The sequence below is a fragment of the Pelecanus crispus genome, chromosome 4 (genome assembly GCF_030463565.1).
Source record: "Pelecanus crispus isolate bPelCri1 chromosome 4, bPelCri1.pri, whole genome shotgun sequence".
NCBI classification, from domain to species: domain Eukaryota; kingdom Metazoa; phylum Chordata; class Aves; order Pelecaniformes; family Pelecanidae; genus Pelecanus; species Pelecanus crispus.
Genome location: NC_134646.1, coordinates 60,439,004 through 60,462,777, shown reverse-complemented (window position 1 = coordinate 60,462,777; position 23,774 = coordinate 60,439,004). Strand labels below are relative to the sequence as shown.

The 23,774-nt window shown below is 43.8% G+C and overlaps 1 protein-coding gene across 7 annotated transcripts in view; it reads right to left on the bottom strand.

Moving 5' to 3' along the window:
- The window catches only part of APBB2 (amyloid beta precursor protein binding family B member 2), a 108,874-nt gene extending 89,778 nt beyond the window's left edge, over positions 1 to 19,096 (bottom strand). For all 7 annotated transcript variants that reach the window (XM_075709096.1, XM_075709098.1, XM_075709100.1 and 4 more), the window contains exons 1-2: positions 19,078 to 19,096; positions 14,068 to 14,868 (exon numbers count right to left, since the gene is read on the bottom strand). In XM_075709096.1, coding sequence (XP_075565211.1) covers positions 14,068 to 14,868; positions 19,078 to 19,096 — 820 coding nt within the window. The remainder of the gene's footprint in view (positions 1 to 14,067; positions 14,869 to 19,077) is intronic.
- Between the last annotated feature and the right edge of the window lie 4,678 nt (positions 19,097 to 23,774).

Sequence of the window (23,774 nt, the reverse complement as noted above, 5' to 3'; positions counted from 1 at the left end):
AAGCTGAATTAAATTTCAATCGGCTAAAGCTGACTTGTGTGAGAGTACACTGAGAGACTGGGGTCTAAAGGAGCCACTAACTTGGGGGGACTAAAAGAAATACCTACAGATGCAAATATACCAGGGCAGGAACTTGAGGGGAATTTAGGTCTGCATCCCTCACAGTACAGACGTCTCCTTCTGCCAGGGCCTGAATCCAGTCTGGAGCTAGGATTTGATTTTCTCTTAGCAGTACTTCACTATTAAATAACTTGCACCCAGAGCTCCCCTGCTTTTGCCTGCTTCAAGTTTTCAGAACTTCTGTGAAACAACGTCCCAGCCTCAAGCACGTGCAAATTCCCCAGTACTCGCTTCTGCTGCTTTACTCTCAATCGTAGTCCATTCTATTCACTGTCGCTGTCTTTGTGCTAGTCCCGCCTGCCTAAGCTACTGACTAGGAACACCCCTGCTTGCTTCCAGCTCCTGCTTATTCCAACCTCCCCCCAGTTTGTGCCAAGTTCTCATTTATCTCCACAGCTGCAGTTACTCTCCTTTTGCTTCCCCCTCCACTGGGTCCCTCCTCTCAACAAGCCTCCAGGTCACGCTCCCATCTTCCAACCCTTCCTCCCTACCCCACAACAATTCTTGGTTCCCCACCAGCTTTCTCCTCTGCTGAGACTACCTGAAAGGAGGTTGTAGTGAGGTGGGTGTTGGTCTCTTCTCCCAAGTAACTAGCGATAGGATGAGAGGAAATGGGCTCAAGCTGTGCCAGGGGAGGTTTAGGTTGGAAATTAGGAAAAATTTCTTTACGGAAAGGGTGGTCAAGCATTGGAACACGCTGCCCAGAGAGGTGGTGGAGTCACCATCCCTGGGAGTGTTCATAAAGCGGGTGGATGTGGCACTTCGGGACATAGTTTAGTCTAGTCTACCCTTGATTGGTTTAGAGTGGACTTGGTAGTGTAGGTTAATGGTTGGACTGGATGATCTTAAAGGTCTTTTCCAACCTAAACGATTCTATGATTCTAAGCTTGCTGCTGCTACTGGGGCCCGATGCCAGTATCACTGCAGGTGCTCAGAGAAACAACTGCAGCGTCCCAGGCTTTGGGTTTCTACTCTGCAGGGGATTTAGCTGCAAAGAGGCAGGAATCGCTTCTGAGCAGGAAACTCCCAAAATTATACCAGCCATCCCCAGCGTTGTACACCTAGGTGAATCACTGCTACCCCAGCAACTGTGAGCTCCTCCAAAAGCCCAGGGTCCACTGTAAAGACTGGAGACCTATTCTGCTGAGCAGCAATACCATTTCTCTACCACCGCTCCTGCAGCTGAGATATAGGAGCACAGCAGATGACAAACAAGCACCCAGCCAGGCCGCAGAGAGCTCCGGAGCACACAGAACCCACCTAGCAGAATATACCCGTGTTCTCAGCTTGCCTTAACGAACAGGGGGCTGCAGGTCTTTAAGAGTCCTCCCAAAGGTAACACTGGTTTTTCCTTCCCTTCCCCAGAGCCTTCTATACCCATTTCAAAGCATCAATCAGGTGGACTGAAGTTTGGCCTGAGTTCCATGCAGCATTCAGAATTGCTGAGGCAGAGGTTTGCTGGATCGATTTTGGTTGTAATTTGTTATTACTTGCACAGCTTTATGAACTGGGAACTTTTTTTTTTTTTTAAGGAGGGGCAGTTAGTCTGGTATTAGTTGATGGTGGCTTTTCTTTTGTGCAACTTCCTTACCATCCCTCTGAAAGACCTATCAGGATCCTGACTTTTCCCCGTTGCCTTCTTTGGTTTCTCTTCTGCGGTTTGTTCTCCCTTCCTCTTTGCTTGGTCATGTGTCTGACTGGACCTGAACTCTTTCCATGGTCTCGGGAGAGACCTGTGAAGACATACAATCCTAGGCACAGAAAAGCTTTTTCAGCAAGATGCATTCACCTCAGAGAGGACATGTAGAATCCAGAATTACACCTATCCATCCCTGAAACAACAGAAGCTTCAAAAGCTTCCAAGAATAGACTGTCAAGTTAAGTACCAGGCATGATTAAGCTATTCACCACTTCTGAAACTTGAGTTTTCCCTACAGATGCTCAGAAGAGTCTTCCGCTTTGCTACAACACACAACAAGCCCTGCATAAAAAGCACATCTTAATATCTCTTAACATTACTCATCAATGTAAACTGCACTACGGAGTTTGGGGGAAACTTGCGGTGCTCTTAAGACCTTGTGAACTACTCTATAGCTTCCATCCAGGTACAGTGCTGGCATTCACTTTCCGGCATTGTCTCACCACAACCTCTATTCTCCGTTGTTGCCTTTCACTTTCTCCTGGTGGCATTCCACATGTTCCAGCAGCCAGGCCTGCAGGCATTTGTTTACCCCACAGCTATACATTTTATGGAGTAGAAAATATTCATTTTTAAAACACTCAAAATCATAGCACTGCACTTACACAAAGCAGCACTCTGGTTTTGTCCAGATTAGGAATTATGCGTTTTACTATGCTAGCAAGGAAAGTGTCTCTGAAAAGACAAGCACCAAACAAGAAATGAAATACCAATGTCCAAATAAGCCAGCTTGTTAAACTCCCATCAGGTGGTCAGAAGTTCAGCTGGAATAACGTCAAAGTTATTGAAGCTGTGTCAGTTAGGGCAGGGCCACATTTGACACTATTTTAGCCAAAGCACTGAGCTAGGCACAGCAATGCTTTGGTAGTCAAAGCACAGCTTTGAAGGCAACGTTCTTTTAACTCAATCTCGCCCAGCCCCAGAGCACCCAGGGCGAGACGCCATGCTGGAAGAGAGCTGTGTTTGGAAAGAACATGACGAACGATCCTAGACCCTTTAGGCACAATATAGTGGAGATTAACCAAGGAGTGTGTGGTGGGCTGACCCTGGCTGGAGGCCAGGTGCCCACCAAAGCCGCTCTGTCACTCCCCTCCTCAGCTGGACAGGGGAGAAAAAAAAATATAACAAAAGGCTCATGGGTCGAGATAATGACAGGGAGAGATCACTCAGTCAGCAACTACCGTCACGGGCAAAACAGACTCGACTTGGGGAAATGAATTTAATTTATTACCAATCAAATCAGTGTAGGATAATGAGAAATAAAACCGAATTGTAAAACCACCTTCCCCCCTGTGGTGGTGCAGCCCCCAGGGCCACTGTGAGATCCCAGGGTAAGCCCTATTGCGCTGTTATCTTGGTCACAAAAGCAGTAACTTGGGTGTCAGACACTCCCTGGCCACACCTGGGCCATCTGCTGCCCGAATGGCATACCAGAAGGACTCAGCACGAATTGCGGCCAGAATGTAAAATACTGACCAAAGTCAATCATCTCGAGATCCTATGAACAGCGATCCAAAAGGGAGACCTTCTGAGCTCTCCGGGACCGCAGCGGCCTGTGCGACCCAGTGTCTCCCCCTGAGCTGGGACACCTCTCCAGGTAGATTTCACAAGGATTGAAGGATCGTCCGTCGACGATTTCGCGAGGACTCAAAGGCCTGATTTCGCGAGGTTCGCCGACCGTCCATTGATGAATGCCGGCACATAAAAGTGAGTAATTCATGAAACTCATGAAAAGGAAAATTTTAATCACAGGTTAACCTCGGGGTGTGTGCGTGCAATTTGACTCAGAACTGTTTGTCTGTCTGTGTGTGTGCGCGACCTGATTTAGAGCTGTTTGTCGGTCTGTCTACTCCCTGTGCAACTGACAGCAGCAGCGCGTACTTGATAGTCATCTTTCAAGTTCAATTTACTATCAAGTTCAATTTATTTTATGGCCTTCTACCCGTAGACCCTGAATGCTGATCATTACTGTGACACTGTGTAACTATGTGGCCTTTTAGGCTTTATTTCTTTTAAACTGGCTTACTTTTTCTTCCCTAAAATTCTCTTACACAGGTAGCTAAAAGGAAGATAAACATGCAGTTAGTTACTCCACATACAGAATGTTACCACACAAACACTGGGGATATACAGCAATAGTCACCTTCCCTATTTCGTACGCAGCCAGCAAATGGTCAAGTAGAACCTGAGACTATAAAACATGCACTGTTCTTGATACGTGGTTATCGCTAACATGCAAGATTAAAAAAAAAAGCTCAATATTAAAAGTTGACAGGCTGCTAGGATGCATAGCAAGTGTGAACTAGAGCCTCTTATTTCTGAAAATCTGAAAATTGGATGTTTACCTAGAACCCTACAATTGTACAGACGACAAATAAATTCTTTCTCTAGTATTATAGGACTTGTGTTTATCCACAGTGTAATTGAATGTACTTCTCCTACCATAAATCTTTTTCCACACTCAGGAACACAGAAAACATGTTCTGTAGTAAATAACATACTTGTTGTCTATATCAGATAGGTACTGCAAAGCAAAAATGGTGCTTTTAAGAGGACATCCATTTTAATTTTGTCAAAGATGCCGGTTAAAATCAGATGCAGAACTTGACCATTGGTATAAATCTTCCTGACTAGTTCATGATTTGCTGTAATTTTTATTGTATTAGAGGGCTATTCTATCCAGACATACTGTTATTTCAGAATACCAGGCTCTATTTACAAGAGTGACACTCCTGATCCCCAAGAACCAGTCTCATCACTGCCATTTCTGCACTGGGTTGAACTCGTTCGTTCATAACCAGCTATTAAACTGCCCTCCCGGATTTGCTCAGAGACCGGCAGCAGACTGCCATATAGTAAATATGGCAGGCACATACAGCGGCAGCACTCCCTGAAAAAGAGGACGCTTATACTTTTGATACCCCTTTGAATGACATTTTCAACCAGGGACAAACAAGGTGTTGTGCAAGCCAAAGGCTGAGAAGCCAGGGAGCCGGAGGGGGCTGCTGCCCCGCGCAGTCTCCCACAGCTCTGAAGAGAGCAAGGAGGGCGACTGTCCGAAAGCAAGAAAACCTGCAGCTCTCTAGCACCGAGTGTCCCATGTCTCAGGGACCTTCCTAATTACAGGGCTAACCCCTGATCTGGAACGAGGGGGGGTTTGTTCAAATTAAGATAAAACAGGAAGCAAGAGCAAATTCCATTATTTTTTCTTGGCTTTGAGGCAAACAGAATTTCCTATTTTTCCCAGAGAATTCTCATTCCTAATTCATTAGAGATTATTACGTAGAGAGCTGCACTTTAATAAGGAGGGATAACTTTCCACTGAAACTGTTTTTCAGGTGACAGGAAGTTTAAGAAACATGCCTGCCTTCTACAGACATTCTAGTGAGCTTTTTTTTTTAAAAAAAAAGGCATAAACAGAAAACAGCACTAGCATCACCCTCATCCTCCCCTAGGGTTGGACTCTGGGGTGTTCACTTGACTCTTGCTGTTCGTGACACACTGATTCAGAAAACGTAGGCGAAACCGGTGAATACATAGAGACAAAGAACAGGTAGAGGGTATAATAACACAAGATGCATTTCCTTTGAAAACTAGACTAAAGAAATTTTCTGGAGAGAGGGGGAGGAAGCATTCACTGTGATTTAAAACCAGCTCTGTGCCATCTGCAGTTTTAAAGACATCTGGAGCTGGTCTTTGGTATCCCACAAGACACTCTCTGAATGACAGCACAGTCAGCTGGATGGGTGCAGTCGGTCCTGAGGCCAGTGGAGGAAAGCTAGAAGTCCTTATAAAAAAAATCTCTGAAAGCTGAAGTCAATGTAGTTCTTGCCAAGAAGCAGATAAAGATAGTTTCTTTGGAGGAGAAAGAAGAGTTTCCTCAAAACACAACTCTCATACTGTACTGTGCTTGTGGTGTTCAGTGCCCCCATTATTAATGGACTATTATGTTTGTTTAGCAACATCACTAATCAAGAACATTGACAACTGTTTAATATCCAGCCAGTTGTTTTGCATCTTTAAATTGGGTTGTCTTATTTTTGCCTCCTCATTCAGTAAAAGAGTCAAGTCTCTTGAAAACACCTTTTCAGCAGACCACAAATAAAAGTATCCTGCCCTAAGGAGAGTTCAGGATGATTCTGTCTAAATGCATCCCCAGTGCAAACAATTAAGCTTAAGGGTAAATTTTTCAGGGCCTACCTCCAAAACAAAACACATGAAAACAAACCAAAAAAAACCCAACACAAATCAACATTAAGTTTTCCAGGATTTGAGTAACAAATTAACAGATGGAAGAAGATGACAAAAGAATTCAGAAGCCCTGGAAGGAGTATATTGTCATTTTCAACAGTGTCCTCTCAGTAAAACAGTACTTCTATCATATTCCTATGTATATTAAAGTGCTAAATATAATCTCTGGATTGAACATTAGTAATTCTCCAGGTATCTGCTAGATTACACTCTGTAATGGATTAACTGTTCCCAAAACTCTGTATTTTTTCCCCTTCCCAGAAGCCATATAACTAAAACTGTCTACTTTTGCAGATTTTTTTCCCAGATGCCTTTCTCCCTTTGGTCCCTATCATTTATTACTGGAGTATAAATGCAAGGGTTGGAGAGCACTGAGCCACGAAGACCCCACACAATGCTCTCCTCCCACCCAGATGCAGTGGCAGTGAGGAGCTCTGGCCATGCCCAAAATCTCAGACCTCCAGGATGGGCACCACTAGGGCTCACTGCACAACTCCCCAGTCAGGAGGGCTTCCCTTCACCCCTGCTGGCACACAGGACAAGAAGGAATGAAAGATTACACTAAAAAGACTGGAAAGATCTACCGCAGGGGAAAGTGCCACGTGCCTCTGGAGCAGATGGCCCGAGCAGGTTGGGGCAACACCTCCACTGAAGGGATGTTTAAAACCAAATCACACAATCACAAGAGAGCCGAGAGACCACCAGTCCTTGCTTTCTGAGGTTTCTTCTTCTTGCCTATTCCTAAACGTGGGCTCTCACATCTACTCCATGGTCTCAGAGGGGCTAGATACAGCCCCCTGGGAATCTCTCAGGTTTTTGATCAACCACCGCTGACATAAATGCATTTTATCTATTTTCTGCTTGTGGGAAACTATTTGTCTGTCCCCAGCATGGCAAAAGGGAGCAAGGGGGTTTGGGAAGCAGCAAGTGTTACTTGATTTCCTTCAGTACTTCCAACTCCACCCACTGCTGTAGCACCCAAGTTATCTGGCAAGTAAGGTAACTCCCATAGCTTGACCTGGTACAGTGAAAGGCAAATACTTGTTGATCAGCACCACAGTAATTCAAGAAACTCTTGGGAAGGAGCTGGAAAAGGCACAAGTGTTTACAATGCAAAACACCGAACTGTTCTTGACCCTGCCTCAAAAAAGAAAGTTGTTAATTTACTCAACTTTTATTTCACCTCTTATTTAATGTAAGAGGTGAAATAAAAATATATTTTATTCACCTTCAAACATCCTTGGAGATATATGAACTTAGAATCATAGAATCGTTTAGGTTGGAAAAGACCTTTAAAGATCATCAAGTCCAACCGTTAACCTAACAGTGCCAAATCCACCACTAAACCATGTCCCTAAGCACCGCATCTACATGTCTTTTAAATACCTCCAGGGATAGGGACTCAACCACTTCCCTGGGCAGCCTGTTCCAATGCTTGACCACCCTTTCCATAAAGAAATTTTTCCTAATTTCCAACCTAAACCTCCCCTGGCGCAGCTTAATCCCATTTCCTCTCATCCTATCACTAACTACTTGGGAGAAGAGACCAACACCCGCCTCACTACAACCTCCTTTCAGGGAGTTGTAGAGAGCGATAAGGTCTCCCCTCAGCCTCCTCTTCTCCAGGCTAAACAACCCCAGTTCCCTCAGCCGCTCCTCATAAGGCCTGTGCTCCAGACCCTTCACCAGCTTCGTTGCCCTTCTCTGGACACGCTCCAGCACCTCAATGTCTTTCTTGTATTGAGGGGCCCAAAACTGGACGCAGTATTCCAGGTGCGGCCTCACCAGTGCTGAGTACAGGGGGACAATCACCTCCCTGCTCCTGCTGGCCACACTATTCCTGACACAAGCCAGGATGCTGTTGGCCTTCTTGGCCATCTGGGCAGACTACTGTCTCATGTTCAGCCGGCTGCTGACCAGCACCCCCAGGTCCTTTTCTGCCAGGCAGCTTTCCAGCCACTCTTCCCCAAGCCTGCAGCATTGCATGGGGTTGTTGTGACCGAAGTGCAGGACCCGGCACTTGGTCTTGTTGAACATCATACAATTGGCCTCGGCCCATCGATCCAGCCTGTCCAGATCCCTCTGTAGAGCCTTCCTACCCTCAGACAGATCAACAGTCCCACCCAGCTTGGTGTCATCTGCAAACTTAACTGCGGGGGCACTCGATCTCCTCATCCAGATCATTGATAAAGATATTAAACAGAACTGGCCCAAATACTGAGCCCGGGGGAACACCACTTGTGACCACCCACCAACTGGATTAAACTCCATTCACCACAACTCTTTGGGTCTGGCCATCCAGCCAGTTTTTTACTCAGCAAAGAGTATGCCCATCCAAGCCATGAGCAGTCAGTTTCTCCAGGAGAATGCTGCGGGAAACAGTGTCAAAGGCTTTGCTAAAGTCTAGGTAGACAACTGCCACAGCCTTTCCCTCATCTACTAAGTGGGTCACCTTGTCATAGAAGGAGATCAGGTTAGTCAAGCAGGACCTGCCTTTCATAAACCCATGCTGACTGGCCTGATTACCTGGTTGTCCTGTACATGCCGCATGATGGCACTCAAGACGATCTGCTCCATAATCTCCCCCAGTAGCAAGGTCAGACTGACAGGCCAGATCCTGCTCCCTGGATCCTCCTTCCACCCCTTCTTGTAGATGGGTGTCACATTTGCTAATCTCCAGTCAACTGGGACCTCCCCAGGTAGCCAGGACTGCTGATAGATGACTGAAAGGGGCTTGGTGAGCACTTCTGGAGCTCCTTCAGTACCCTTGGGTGAATCCCATCCAGCCCCATAGACTTGTGTGTGTCTAAGTGGTGTAGCAGGACACTAACCATTTCCCCTTGGATTATGGGGGCTTCATTCTGCTCCTCGTCCCTGCCTTCCAGCTCAGAGGGCTGGGTACCCAGAGAACAGCTGGCCTTACTATTAAAGACTGAGGCAAAGAAGGCATTAAGTACCTCGGCCTTTTCCTCACCCTTTGACATTATGTCTCCCCCACCACATCCAATAAAAGATGGAGATTTTCCTTAGCCCTCCTTCTGTTGCTAATATATTTATAGAAACATTTTAAATTGTTTTGTACAGCAGTAGCCAGATTAAGTAACTTCTAGCTGGGCTTTGGCCCTTCTAATTTTCTCCCTGCATAGCCTCACAACATCCTTGTAGTCCTCCTGAGTTGCCTGCCCCTTCTTCCAAAGGTCATACACTCTCCATTTTTTCCTGAGTTCCAGCCGAAGCTCTCTGTTCAGCCAGGCTGGTCATCTTCCCTGCCGGCTGGTCTTTCAGCACATGGGGAAAGCCTGCTCCTGTGCCTTTAAGATTCCTTCTTGAAGAATGTCCAGCCTTCCTGGACTCCTTTGCCCTTCAGGACTGCCTCCCAAGGGACTCTGTCAACAGGCTCCTAAACAGGCCAAAGTCTGCCCTGAGGAAGTCCAAGGTAGCAGTTCTGCTGACTCCCTTCCTTAGTTCTCCAAGAATCAAAAACTCTATCATTTCATGATTGCTATGCCCAAGATGGCCTCCAACCATCACATCACCCACAAATCCTCTGTTCACAAACAACAGGTCCAGCAGGGTGCCCTCCCCAGTTGGCTCACTCACCACCTGTGTCAGGAAGTTAGCTTACACACACTCCAGGAACCTCCTGGACTGTTTCCTCTCTGCTGTACTGTATTGCCAGCAGACATCCGTTAAGTTGAAGTCCCCCACAAAAACAACAGCTAGTTTAGATTCTAATCTAAATCTAGATTATAAGATTTCTCCCATCTGCTTATAGAATATTTCATCTGCCTTTTCATCCCGGTTGGGTGGTCTGTAACAGACTCCCACCGTGATATCTGCCTTGTTGGCCTTCCCCCTGGTTCTTACCCATAAACACTCAACCCTATCGTCACCATCATTAAGCTCTAGACAACCAAAACACTCCTAACATACAGGGCCACCCCACCACCTCTCCTTCCTTGCCTATCCCTTCTGAAGAGTTTATAGCCACCCATTGCAGCACTCCAGTTGTGCCAGTCATCCCACCATGTTTCCATGATGGCAACTATATCATAATTTTCCTGCTGCACAATGGCTTCCAGCTCCTCCTGTTTGTTGTTCATGCTGCATGCATTGGTGTAGATGCATTTCAGTTGGGCTATTGATCCCGCCACCTTTTTAGGGGGAGAAGCCCTAATTCCTACCTGACCATTCTCAGGCACTTCCGTGGTTTCTAACACATCAATAACCCTTGCGTCTTTGCTGCCGCATGGATCTCCACCCCCTACCTCCACTGAGATGGCACCATCCCTCAAACATTGGCATGCTGCCCTTAGGCTTATCTCTAGTGAGCCTGGTTTTATCCCCTCCCCCTTCAAATCTAGTTCAAAGCTCTTTCAGTGAGCCCTGCTATCTCCTGTGCAAAGGTCCTTTTCCCCCTTTGAGACATGTTTACCCCATCCGTCGCCAGCAGGCCTGGTGTCATGTAGACTGACCCACGATTAAAAAACCCAAAATTCTGCCTGTGACACCAGGCTCGGAGCCAGGTATTCATCTGCTGGCTGTTCCTGTTTCTTCCCTCATCATTCCTTGCAACTGGAAGGATAGAGAAGAACACTGCTTATGCTCCTGATCCCTTAACCAGTCATCCCAAGGCCCTTTAGTCTCTCTTGATTGCCTTCGGACTTCTTGTTGCAACTTCATTGCTGCCTACCTGAAAAATCAGCAATGGATAGTAAATTGAGGGCCGTACCAGCATAGGAAGTATTCTCCTCATATCTTTAACCCAGGCCCCATGGAGGCAGCAGACTTCCCTAAGAAGTGGGTCTGGTCTGCATACTGGGCCTTCTGTTCCCTTCAGGAGAGTCTTCTATGACAACAACCCGCCTTTTTTGTCTTTATGGAAGCAGTTTTGACACAGGGGGTAGGCCAACTTAACCTTGGCGACACCTCCAAGCTAGATAAACCATCGTCCTTGTCGTTGTTCGGTTCCACTTGCAGAGCCTCATACCTATTATGCGAGGGCACCTGGGAAGGTGGGGCAGTCACGGAGGAGACGTGCCTGCTGCACCGGGCAGGAAGGTGTCGCCATGGCCCCCTGTCCCTTAAGTCACCATGTTCAGCCAGGTGGAGAGAGGATAGGGAATCCTCCGTATCACGTGTCCTGTCTGCCTGTTGGGCCTGTCTCAGGGAGGGTAGGGTGCGATTCCAGTAGTCTGTCTCTCTCTTGCTCTCCCTGATACTCCTCAACCTACTCGCCTCCTCCCGGAGCTCTGTCACTGAGCAGGAGTTCCTCTCTGCCTGGGCGCACCTCCCACGGGTGCGCTCACCTGGCGCAAGAGCGGGGCACAGCCTGCAGCCTGACGCCTGGCTGGCACCGCGTTCCCACTGGAGCTCGGCCTGGGAAGCTGTGTCGGTCATGGTGGCTGCAGAGCTTAGAGAGGCCATGGCTTTCTGCCGGAGGATACCATTGCTCCCTGGCCGAGCTTCAGCGCCCTTCCTGCCACGCCCGTGCTGCCGCCCCATGCGCTGTGTGCCCGCCCTGTTTGCGGTGCTTCTGGTCACTAGTGCTCCCCAGGGGCTTCTTTTATACTTGCCTAGGGATGGCACATTACTCAAATCTAAAAGGCTGGAGCCCCTGAGAACAACTAGAAAATTTGCTCCTAAACAAGTGAGTCTGGAGATCTTTGCACTAGCTGCGATTTCTGGGTTTTTTTCTACACCAGCAGCATTGCTTTTTGCACTCCCCTTTTCAGCCTCCCAGAAGGAGCTGCAGGGGAGCCTGAGAAACTGGCCTGTTTTATCACATCCAAAATCCCTCCTGACACCCACGGCAACTCGACATTTTATTTCTTTGCTCTCTTCTGTTGTATCATTTGATAGTCCATTTTGGAAAGAAACTGGAAACACTTAATGAAACAATTTTATCAGAGTGGAGGCAAATTCAAGATAGCAAATAATCCTAAAAGACAGATGTCTGTAAGTTGCAAGTCGCAATAGTTGGATGTTTTTCAAGTTCATGATTACTTATATATACAGGCATCTCAAAACTAGTGATCCAATCCAGTATGACAGGTCCTATGTCCTACTCAGTGCTCTCCGACAACAAGCACAGGGATGAGAAAGAGACGCTTCTACCACCTGGACCTTGAAAGGCAATTTTAAGGTTTTCTAGGGCTTTCTGTTTATTTTTTAACTCTTTTCTTATAAAGACTGAAGTCGGATATCTGGACATCTGCTTTTCTGTAACTATTTGTTTATAATACATTGGTTGCTAGTATGGTGAAGGTAGCAAAGAATTTTAAAAAGCCCTTTATTCTGCTTTAGAAGAGTGGTGAGCTCCGAGGGCTTTATTAATTGAATTTTTTTTTTTTTTTTTTAAATGAGGAAACCCCCCATACTCAGCAGGGGAAAGTTCCCCTTTATTTCCATAGTGCAAACAAACCACAGCTCAGCTAACACTTGGTTACTTAGGCAAGCAAACCTGCCAACACCTCAAAAAAGCTTAGAAAACCCCCCTTCCTGAATGCTGAAAGCTCATACACCATACAGTGGCAATACACATGTGGGAAGAACATTTTAAACATATTATTTAAAAAGAAACAAAACTTATGCTAGCTCTTAGCATCTTAGGACACCCTTATTTAATTAGACTACTTGGAATTACTCTAATTTAGTTTTCAGTGAATATAAATTTTCTACCCACAGTTTCTCATTGCCAAACCTGGGGCAAGTACAAAGACAGAAGGAGCCAACAAGCTCAGCGTCAAGTTATCTAAATACCTCCTATTGATAGTTTCTCCAGAAAATGTTGTCAGTGCTGTCATACATATTATATCAAGTATCCTGAGAAATAGTATTAACTCAAACAGCAAATTCAGTAAACTGAAAACTTTTACATTTTGCATGTGAAGATGTGACTTCATGAAAATTTTCTTTCTTAATAGCAAAGGTTTGTTACATATCAAAAAGAAGATCAGAAGATCCGAAGATCCATTATATGTCACATAGTGGGCATTTCTGGTTGCTATTTTAAAAAACCCTACACATTAAAATAAAAATCACTATTGTCATAATCATGCATGACTGACATAACGCAGCTGTGGATTTGGACCATGGTGGCCTCCAAACAGTATATAATCTGTGCACTGTAATAATGAAATCACTTAAAATACAAACAATAGATGGCAAATTTCTTTAGCCCCAGGTCATCCTCGAGAATCAGATCGCCTTCGATCATCTTGACCAAGCTGTACATTTATATACTGGCTTGGATACAAAAAAAAGTGACAAAGTCCATTAACTAGAGTAAATGAGATCTCTGGAGTTTTAAAAACAATATAGATGTGTTATAAATCACAACAGAGCCAGTGCAGAAGTCATTATTACTGTTCAAATAATTAATGAGCTCAGGCTTCCAAAATATGAAATGCCATGTTTTCAGCTTCTGAGTTACTGTATGGAACTGCTGCACAAAGAAAAGAAAAAACAGAAATTAAGCGACTCAAGGTTTGGGGGGACTGTTTTTTCAAAAGAAAAGAATAGCATCAAATGGCTGGGGGTGGGGACACTGAAAAAGATTTGAATTAGAAAAGTGAAAATTTTTGCTGAACCTAAAAGTCATTGTTCAGAAAAGTTTGTTGTGTGTAGGCAGCTATCAGTAGTTTAACACGTCCAGACAATCATATACTTCTCACAACACGTACCACTGATTAGTGAAGAGCAATTATTTCTAAACTAGCAAAAGGTGCAGTTAGCATATTTTTAGGACACTGTCTATAGCATTCGCCAGTGCCTTTCCTAAAGCAGCAGTAAAGACACCAGGACCAAGCGGGAGGCTGCCAAGTGTTCTCAAAGGGACAAGGAGCTGCGTGCAAGCCCAGCGCTTATGTTTCAATGCCATCCACTTCCCCACTGAAAGCACCACTAAATTGCCTCTCTCCTTCCAGCTGCCAGCTAGTAAGAGTTAAGCAAAGCATTTCTAAAACAGTGGCTGTGAGCAGCCTTTACTTGCGTACCTGTTTCGTCGGGCGAGCTGGGCGAAGTGCTGTCCTGTGACAGCGTAGTCCAGCTGGAGTCCTCATCACTTGGGGCCAGGTTTTGAATCCTATGGAGGGCGCAATCTGTTTTGGCCCCAGTTTTTGGGTGGTCTTTCTTAGTCTCAGGGCTGGATGACACTGTGGCAACTTGACCATCCTCTGGGCTTGACTGCTTGTTTTGTTTCCGGGGCAGGACTTCCCCATTGACAATAACGGTAGAAGCCTGGCTGTTGCCGTGTGCAGATTTATCTTCCATCGCAACAAAACTCTGCTCTAGCTCTCGAGTAGTTGTCTCTAGATCTGCATAGTAATTCAGGAAGCTCTTGGTCCTCCTGGGCTGCGAGGGTAATATTTCACAGCCAGAGGAATCCTGCGGGATTGGCTCTTTGCCTTCAGACTTCTCAGAAGTTATGTTTATGCCTGCAGTGGTACTGAGGTTTTTGTTGGGATCCTGCTGTCCCTGCTCAGCGGCTTTCCTGAGCTGGTTTTCTCCATTCTTCACCAGCTTTATATTGGCAGAGCTGTTCCCCAGAAGGGGCTGCGCTGCTGGATCGGAAAGACCCATGGCCGTCTGGATGTTAGTCAGCGCATATTTTTTCCTGCATTTCGGAGGAGTGCTGTTCTTGGTCTCCGTGTGCCTAATTTCTGCATTCAGAAGTTCATTATGAGAGGAGCGCAGGTTAAGAGTGTTCGGTGGGGTGGCGGGGTTGTTGCGGTTCACAACGTCCGTCGTGCTGCTGCTTGCCATAAACACTGCCAACGCGTCCACGCCGGAATCGACTAGAAAAGCAAAAGAAACAGTCGTGAAACACATTCATTATATACACTATTGTGGTAGGGCTTCTGGTGAAGGGATGCGGCACTTTACGTAATTGTTTTATAGTAGGAAAATTACCACAACCTAAGTGGGTAAGAGAATAGACAAAAGCTTAGCTTCTTAAATAAGGAAAAACAGAGGCAGAAAAATATAGATAGGTCATCAGGACCACGAAGCCAAGAAAAAGCAGAAAGCTTGACCCTACACAAGGCAGTTTTAAGGCAGTTTTTTCATGCCTGATTCTGCTGCAGGCAGGCTTGGGGACAGGAGAGGTGCCCCTTGCAAATGCCTGGGAGTCCAGAAGTCATCCTTACCACCGTTTCATTTTAGTACTTCACCTCTACCTCTGACAAGGAGGAGGGGCAGAACTCCTTGAGCACTCATCACTAGGAAACAGAAAATTTGCAAAATTTCTAAGCTGACCACAGGCAGATGCTGCTCCTTTTTCATGTAGGGTAGAACTCAAGTACTGTTAATTTTAAGCCTGACTGGCCAGTCAGCTGTTGCCTCTTAACACCTGCATTTTCTCTGCTCTTTGACTGTCGGGTGGGGTTTTTTTTGTTTGGTGTTTTGTTTTTTTTTTGGGGGGGGGGGGTGGTTTGTTTTTTTCTTTTTAAGGGGAAAGTAGAGGATCAGAAGGCAGGGAATACAAAAAGTAGAGTATTACACAATACTGTATTTGATTTCTGGGGGGGATGGAGGCGGGAATCCCTTGACAAAGTATCCTGGTCTAATGCAATCAACTTTAAAAAAGGGCTGCTCCAGACATTGCTCACTGTTTCTACAGCTCCCAACGTTCAAACTTGAGGATAAAACGTCCATCCTAGGACAGAGTACACGTATTCCACAGTGAAATAAAATCATTCTTTTGTCTACCTGTAGACAAGTTTCTGATTTTTACTAGCCAGGGGCACAGCTCACATTTTGAAAAAATATTAAGGTGGTTGAGGGAACAGATTTTTTTTAGACTATAAAAAAAATTATCAGAAGTATATTTTTTAAAAACTATAATTTGTTCTTGTACTGCCTATTTATGGCTTCCACTAATCTGCACAAATACTGCACGAACACCTCAATTTACATACTGTAGTAGTCACTGTTGTTTGACACCTGGGAACCAAATCAGAGGCCAATTAATAAATCACTCCCACCTGCCACAGCATGAAACAGCCTTTCTGTTGTTCATAATTCTCAGATATCACCGACTGCTTATATTGCACATAAAAATGTATCTGGGGCTTATCCAGGAATGAAAAGCTATAAATTGAGCTAGCCAATGACAGATCATTCCAGCTGAGTTGTGCTGCATCCTTGTATATTTGATATATGACAGAACTGACTCCTGTACAGATTTACAAGAGATTAAATATATGGGTTTTAAAAGAACACATACATAAACACAGAGGGAAAAGGAGCACTTCACAATGTTACCTAAATGCACGTACAGTTGCTAGCATTCCCTCCTCTTTGATGTGCTGTCAAAGCTGCACACTTCCAACCATCACTCCAGTTCATTTAAAAATCAAGCAGACCAAGTATATTCCTTGTTCCCTGAATCACCCACCTAAAACAACTTCTAAAACTTGTTCAAAACAGAATTTAAACTAAATTTTACAAATTTTCATGTCTGCCATTTCCTCAAGCACCAGTCAGTCTACACCAACTGCAAATTCTTCAGAGGACAGATCACCCACACACACTGTGCAAAAGCTACGAGCTTAGGTAACAGTTCACAAATATCCTATAGACAATTTCAGCTCTAGCCACAAAAGACTTCTAAAACACAACCATCACATAATTTAAAGGAACTTTGTAAACGTACTTCTTAAATAATCAATACATGCTGCTTTCTGCATCTTGCCTAAAAACAACAAAGTCTAATGCAAGCAAGGTCACATCTGATCCAACATAATGTTACCAAAGCACATGTTTTAATCTAAAAAACACAAGATGGCCTGTGTTTATGGACTGGCTTCTTTATACTTCTTCTCAATCAGTTAAAAGTCTGACAATCTGGAAGTCACATAAAAAATAAATTAATAGGGCAGGACAATTTTGACCCGTTCCCTGACCTTTAGAACTTACAGAATTGCACAGTATCTACAGATTTCACTAGCTTATATTTTACTCTATGCTTCAGCAAATTAAAACAAGCATTTATTTTTTTCATCAATAAATACAACTGCCACAATCTGGAACAAGACTGAAATTTATTCTTGTTCTTTGTTACAAGTGAGCTGCTTCATGCAGTGTTTGCCACTATTTTTACCACTGAACAAATTTCTTCAAAAATAATCTTCCTAGATACAGCTTAAGTATCTGCCTGCCAGATTACCTTTAGCCAGTCTCCTGCTGTTAGCATTTCATTTATCAAAAACATTGTAAGAATAAGCACATAGAAACACTGAAATAAAATGTATTCTGTTTTACTAATCTGCTTGATAAAGCTCCCTGGTGGATTTATGATGAACATTGGCACATTGATCAATGACTGAGCCAAAGTCTCCAGAAGTCTTTGAAACCCAAGCAACGTTCGTAAATTGGGTTGGTGTATGATCATAAGCAGAAAAAATGTCAAAATGGACCTCTCACTAGCCGCCACCTCCCCTCCTGACTCCCCTTGAAATGACCCGTTGATCAAATCAGTGAACATGCAAAGAGTACCACGAGGCACGCACAAAGAGGACCGGGCTGTCCTCTCCAAAGGACAGGCGCCTGCTCGCTGGCCGTCACCCTGCACTCCCAGCCAGGCTCTGGGATACGCGCAGCCGGCATCCCTCCGCTCTCAGAAACAGATATAAAGGTGGGAAAAAGGGAAGCAACAAAAGAGGCAAAAAGAGAATAAGAAATACAGATGGGAAGGGGCAGGTCTTGCTTCTCAAGGGCACAAGTTGCTACCAGACCAGGACTAACTGAAGTGCTGGAAAACATTTGCATATAAGGAAATGCTGAACTGCACTGAAAAAAACTAGATTGCGTAGTAGAACGGCATAAGGAAGAAGAGCGATAGCCTGTCCCTCCTCCTTTATACAGGGCACAGTCATGCTTGAAACACGTCACTTTTCCGACAAGCAGCACATCCCAACTTTCTAATTAAAAGCTTCAAGGAAATGCAACTTCTCCCTGTGCCTTTAACTTCAAGACCAAAATTCCAATCACTGACTTCCCATATCTTTTATTTTGTCTCTCCCACCAGCCCTGCCTCCCCCACCGCAGGGGTACCTAACGCGCGCTGGTGCTGGGCCCATTACCAGCTAACCAACACCCTGTGCCAGGGGTCCGGCACCCAGGCACCCCGCCGCAGGCAGACCCCGTCCCCTCTGCTCAGGCAGCTCCTCGCGCTGTCTGGCCACCAGCAAGGACAACGCTACTGGCACAGGGCACCCTTTTTTCAACTCCTCTGCCTTCTGTTGAAAAGCAAACACAGATGGACAAGCAGACCAGAAATCACCGAGTTGATACGTGTATCTCAGCTAAAGCAGGTGAACAGTGCTAAGTTATAAGCGAGTAAAAACAGGGTATTATAATACAAAATATTGGACTCTGGTGAAAAACTAAGAATAATTAGGATGTTATCATTACTGGGAATAGTAACATATTAATAAAATGCTGGTGCTTAAAGACAGCACTTAAGGAGGTAGAAGATCTGTCATAGCAATTCATTCATGATTTTAGCTTGCTTTTTAAAACAAATCAGTCTCAACTGCATACTTCTAACATTCAGAAACATACCTACAGGTATAGAATAATACACTTTCACCACTATAACATGTTTAACACGAAGTAGTCCCAATTTTCTGAGCATCATAATAATACAAATAACGTTATTACTTGAAGGGCTTTTATTGATGTTTTCAATCTTGTCATAAACCTTACAGAGCTAGAAGGAGGAGAGAGAAAATGCCACTGCAAACGGAAAAGAGCACATGACCGATTTGTCTTTACCTCTAATAAGACTTTTTTGCATTGTATTGTCTATAGGAATAGTTTTTTTAAAAGCTGAATAGAGAGTTTATTCAAAAAAGCACTGTTAAAAAGAAAAGAAAGCGCTTGCTCTTTTTCATGTGTAAGTGCAAAATGAAAGCGAAATGTGGGCCTGGGAAGAAGAAGAAAGAAAAGAGAAGGTAAGTTTCACATATTTGCATAGCAGAATCTTTTAAAGGGCATCTGACCTGGAAGTACTTCTGACATGGCTCACGGGGCGTCAGCAATGCATCAGGAAATAGATTATAATTTGAAATCTGAAAAGAGGGATCATTTAAGAATTAAAACCAAAGGAAAACACAAAATAAAAATACCACATTTCAGAAGCTCCTGAGAGACGTTAAGCATTCTAAACAAACCCTGGAACATAACAGCGAGGATCTTTTGAGCTTTCAATGATATCTGACAGTCATTAAAGTATGGGAGAGGCTAGTCTACAGCAATGAAAATGAGTAGTTAAAAATAACTGACATTTTTCTTAATGTATGCTTTACTAGAAGCACAAGTTCAACAATATTCTCCCGTTTTAATCAACATACTGTAGCAAAAACTTCTTGACATTAGAAAATCTGGGGTTTTTCCCCCAATTACCCAGCTACAGCTTACTCAGGAAACTACAGCAGCGTTGGTAAATATAAACACAGCAGTAAGGCACGTTCACATAAGAATTTGCATGATGAGATCCAGCACATGAAACTAAGAAGCACAGTCTGCAGGGTAGGCAGCAAGCTTCTGTACAGGACCCTTTCCTGGCCATCTTCTCCTAAGTAAACCATTTTTGCCTTAAAGTCTCTGTTTTGGATGTGAATGACACATACACTAGGAGCCAAGGCATTTCTATGCACTTACAACTATTTCTGCCATTGCATCTAGGAAACACAGGAAAGAAATAATACAAACCTTTTCATAAAGCAGATTTCCTTTCTGCAAGGATATCTGTTGAGTACAAAACGTTTAATGACAAACTCATGCCATGGGGCTACAGCCTCAGGTCCTGTACGCTTCAGCTCTAGTTAAAGCCTAAGCAGGTGGAGAGAATGCCTCCATTATACAATGATTGCAACTCAGCACTAGCTAACTCCCTCTGCTTCAGAGGGTGAATTCCAATGTTAAAACATTAATTCTTAATTAAGTATCCTAACACACTACCTTCTCACATCTGCATTAATTCTTCAGCTAGGACCAGCTAAATGGTAATAGTTAAACAGATGTCAGCTGAAAGCAACCTATTAAAGTCTAGATTTACATTAATGTAGCTGAAATCAGAATCAAGACTAGAAGCTTTCTTAGTGTCGTGCTCCTTGCCTACTCATCTACACAAATTCCAGGGGGCATTAAACACTTTCAGAAGGAAGAAGGAAGGAAAACACTTGAATGAAGTGCTATGATAGATCAGAGCAACCAATGATGTCCCTACAGCCAGTGGTTTTCTTCTTGCTGCTCCCTTCAGCAATGACATCTCCGCTGGACTGAGCTTGGAAGCTGGAGAGAGAAAGCTGAGCAACGCCAGGAAAGCAAATGCTGATGGTGGGCAGAGCAGTTTTGTGAACACAAGGGCAGGAAAGGAGCAGGGCTGCAAGCAGCTTGCACGTGTGCTCTCAAACCCATCTGCAGACTATGCCACGCAAACCTCAAGGTTGCTGAGGGTGGGAAGGACCTCTTGAGATCGTCTAGTCCAACCACCCTGCCCAAGCAGGGCTGCTGCCCTCCCCACTCCACCCTGGCTCTGTCCTCACATCAGAAAAAAATCACCACTTCAGCCTGCTTGCTAAGTGCAGCTTCTCCCATTTCCAGCTGTTTCTGCTTCACCTAGTCCTACTGAAATCACCATCTGGTAACTAGCTTTCTGTCCTGGCTCCTCCTTCCCCAAGAGACACCCTGCCAGCCCCTGCTGCCACAATAATTACATTTTTCCTTTTAGAGTTAATCATGCTGCCAACCTACTGCAACAGCCTAGCAGCAGTGCTGTCTCTGTTCTAGTGATGCTCTTATTAATGGAAATCCATAATGCTGATCTGTCTTTAAATAATGTTATTAAGGTAAAAAAACCCTTCAGATCCTGCAATGAGTTCTGGCACTCAAGTGGAGTGTGCCTTCCCATTTGCCATTCTTTCCCTCCCCCTTGCTACACAGCCAAAGTCCTCATCCAGCAAAAATTCGGAGACAAGATGCCTCTCAGAATCAGATTCTAACAGCTACAAAGGAAAAACAATAAAAATAATAATGAAAAGAGAAACAGGCTAAACCCATTGCTCCTTTACTTACAATTTTATTAAGATAGATACATCTAAATAATCAGCATATATTTGACTATCTGACTGAAACTCTATGTTGCAGACGACCTGGGTCATCTTACGCTACTTGAGTATTCTTAAATCAAGCGATCACTTGGAGAAACAAAGAGCAATTCTTTCATTTACATAAGGTATAACCATGACATGCAATCATGACTAATTCTGCATTTAGTAAGGCAAGCGGGCGTACTCTTTCCCAAATTCAGTTTTCTCCCTTTAATTAGATTTCCCCCTCCTGTGCAGAATGGAACAGTCTGGCAGGCAAAAACAGTGTTGTCAAGGCAAGAAGATGGAACGTGTTTTATCTATCAGCTACTTGCAAGCACAGATAATAAGACCTCCTGTCATGGGATCTATACATTCACAGCGCATTTGCTAAGTAAACCTCAGTCATTTTTTCTAATCCTGTTGTGTAAATTAAACAAGTAAACTCCTGAGACTTAACGTTCTTTTTTTTTAAAAAAATCTATGTATAAATTACTCGGTCTCTATAATCAAGATCACACCTCAGTCTTATTTGTTAATTACAAACAATTCCACTTTAAATGCACATGCTAATATAGGGCACAAGAATAAACTTCATTCTCCATTATACACAGGCACAAATTCTGAAATTGTAACTTAAATTGCTGCAACTGAGATGACTAATAAAGCAAAAGGACTTGGTCTTCCACATCCTGCAACTTCAATCTCAAGAGCCATCCAGAAATAACTCTTTCCAAGTCTGAAGGTAAACAATGCGTAATCAAACCTGATGAGACTTACTAAAACCAAAGCATGATGCCATATGAAAAAGAAAGGTAGAGGATAAGCTGTCTCAGGGAAAAAAAGGCAACCAAAATGCTTTGCAGGACAGGCAGCCTACCCATATGCTTAATGGGATAATAGAAAGGAATTGATGGTCACAGATTTGGCACATAAAATGACTTAGACTGATTAGACTGAGTTCAGACCAGGGATTTTTCAGCCCCACATAAATTTAACTTAGATCATTCGACAGCTCCTAAATCAGGAAGCAGAACCATTCAAAAGATGATCGATTCCTGAACAGGGTTAAAGAACCCCACAGGGTCCAGCACCAGCTTTTGAGCTGTTCGTAATGGCACTAGCCCAACACCAAGCTCTTTGATCAGGAGACATGCAGCAAAAGTGGGCAAGAGATCAAGCATAGGTCACAGCACTGTTAACAGAAGGAGCAAAAATTTTAACCGAGCCCCTGTCAGATGCAATGGATGAGTTAAGTTCCAGCACAGCATCTGTGCTGGACAGGGGGGGAAGGAGGGAAAAAACAAAACAAAACAAAAAAATCGATTAGATGATTAACATTAACCACCTCCCACACATCTTGTCTGTGGCCCTATCTGCAGCTTGCAAACACTTGGCTGTTCCCGCAAAGCCTAGAAACAACACTGCATGCTACTGAGCATGATCCGCTTCCCCGAGAACAACTAACTGCGTGCACATATATACAGACTTTTCAGCTTCTCTTTTTACACGAATATATTTTAACAATGAAACTTCTGCTGGCCTGGCATCATCATTTCACCTGCTACAACTTCGTCTGCCCTCTGAATGACATATAATAAATTTATGGCTAGTTACATATTAAGTTTTTATCAAGGTTATCCAGAAATGTTTTTACCCTCAAATTACCCAGACAGGTAGCAATAGTTTTGAGCCCCCTCTTATCAGAGTCTCATAGCTGATATCTTAAAATGCATTTGAAAAAGCACGGTACACCAAAATTGTTTTCTTGTTACTATAAGGTTCTACTTAGTGTCAAATTGAGCTTTAGAGATGAAAATCTGAAAATTAAATAAAAGGGAAATAATCTTTCAGTAGACTCTCTACAAGTCTACATGAAAAGAAATAAAGAAATAAAGAATAAAAATGTGTATATCAAAAGTCTCAATGTAAAGAATGAAAACCTCTAATTTCATTATTTTGTAAGTGTTTGCAAATAATTTCAAATTGCTAACAGTAAGTTGAGACCTGTGAGCAAAAATAAAAAAGTCCAAGTCTTAGTAACAGAACAGAGCATTAGATTGATCGCCAGGTTTTGCAAAATGAGACTATCAGGGCTCTCAAGGAGAGGAAATTAAGATTTTGCACACTGACAAGATTGCTTCTGTTCCACATACATTAAAAACATGCTGTATCTCACCTAGGTAAGGCTATTATATGTGCACTTTCAACTACATCTGCTAAAACTGTCTCAAAGTTGGACTCACATGTCCTACCCACATACCCCTTGCTCCCAGTAATGGAACAGGATGTATTTCAGTGCACATGATGCATCAAACCAGAAAAGGTCTCCACAGTTCTAGCCTTTTTTTCCATTAAAAGCTGAACTAAAATAAGGCTTATTACACAAAGAGCTACATCTCAGCAAGGCTGAAAGTTGCCAGCAAAGCCGCATATTGTCTTCAACCAAATTTTAATGGGACAAATCAGAAATACTTCAAAACATATAGACAGTTTATAAAACAACTGTTGCAGTACTGCTTAAGCTGACAGAACCCTGAGAGATAACTAAAATGACCATACCCTACAGTAACTCTTCCAATGTAATTATGGTACTAGAATACAAG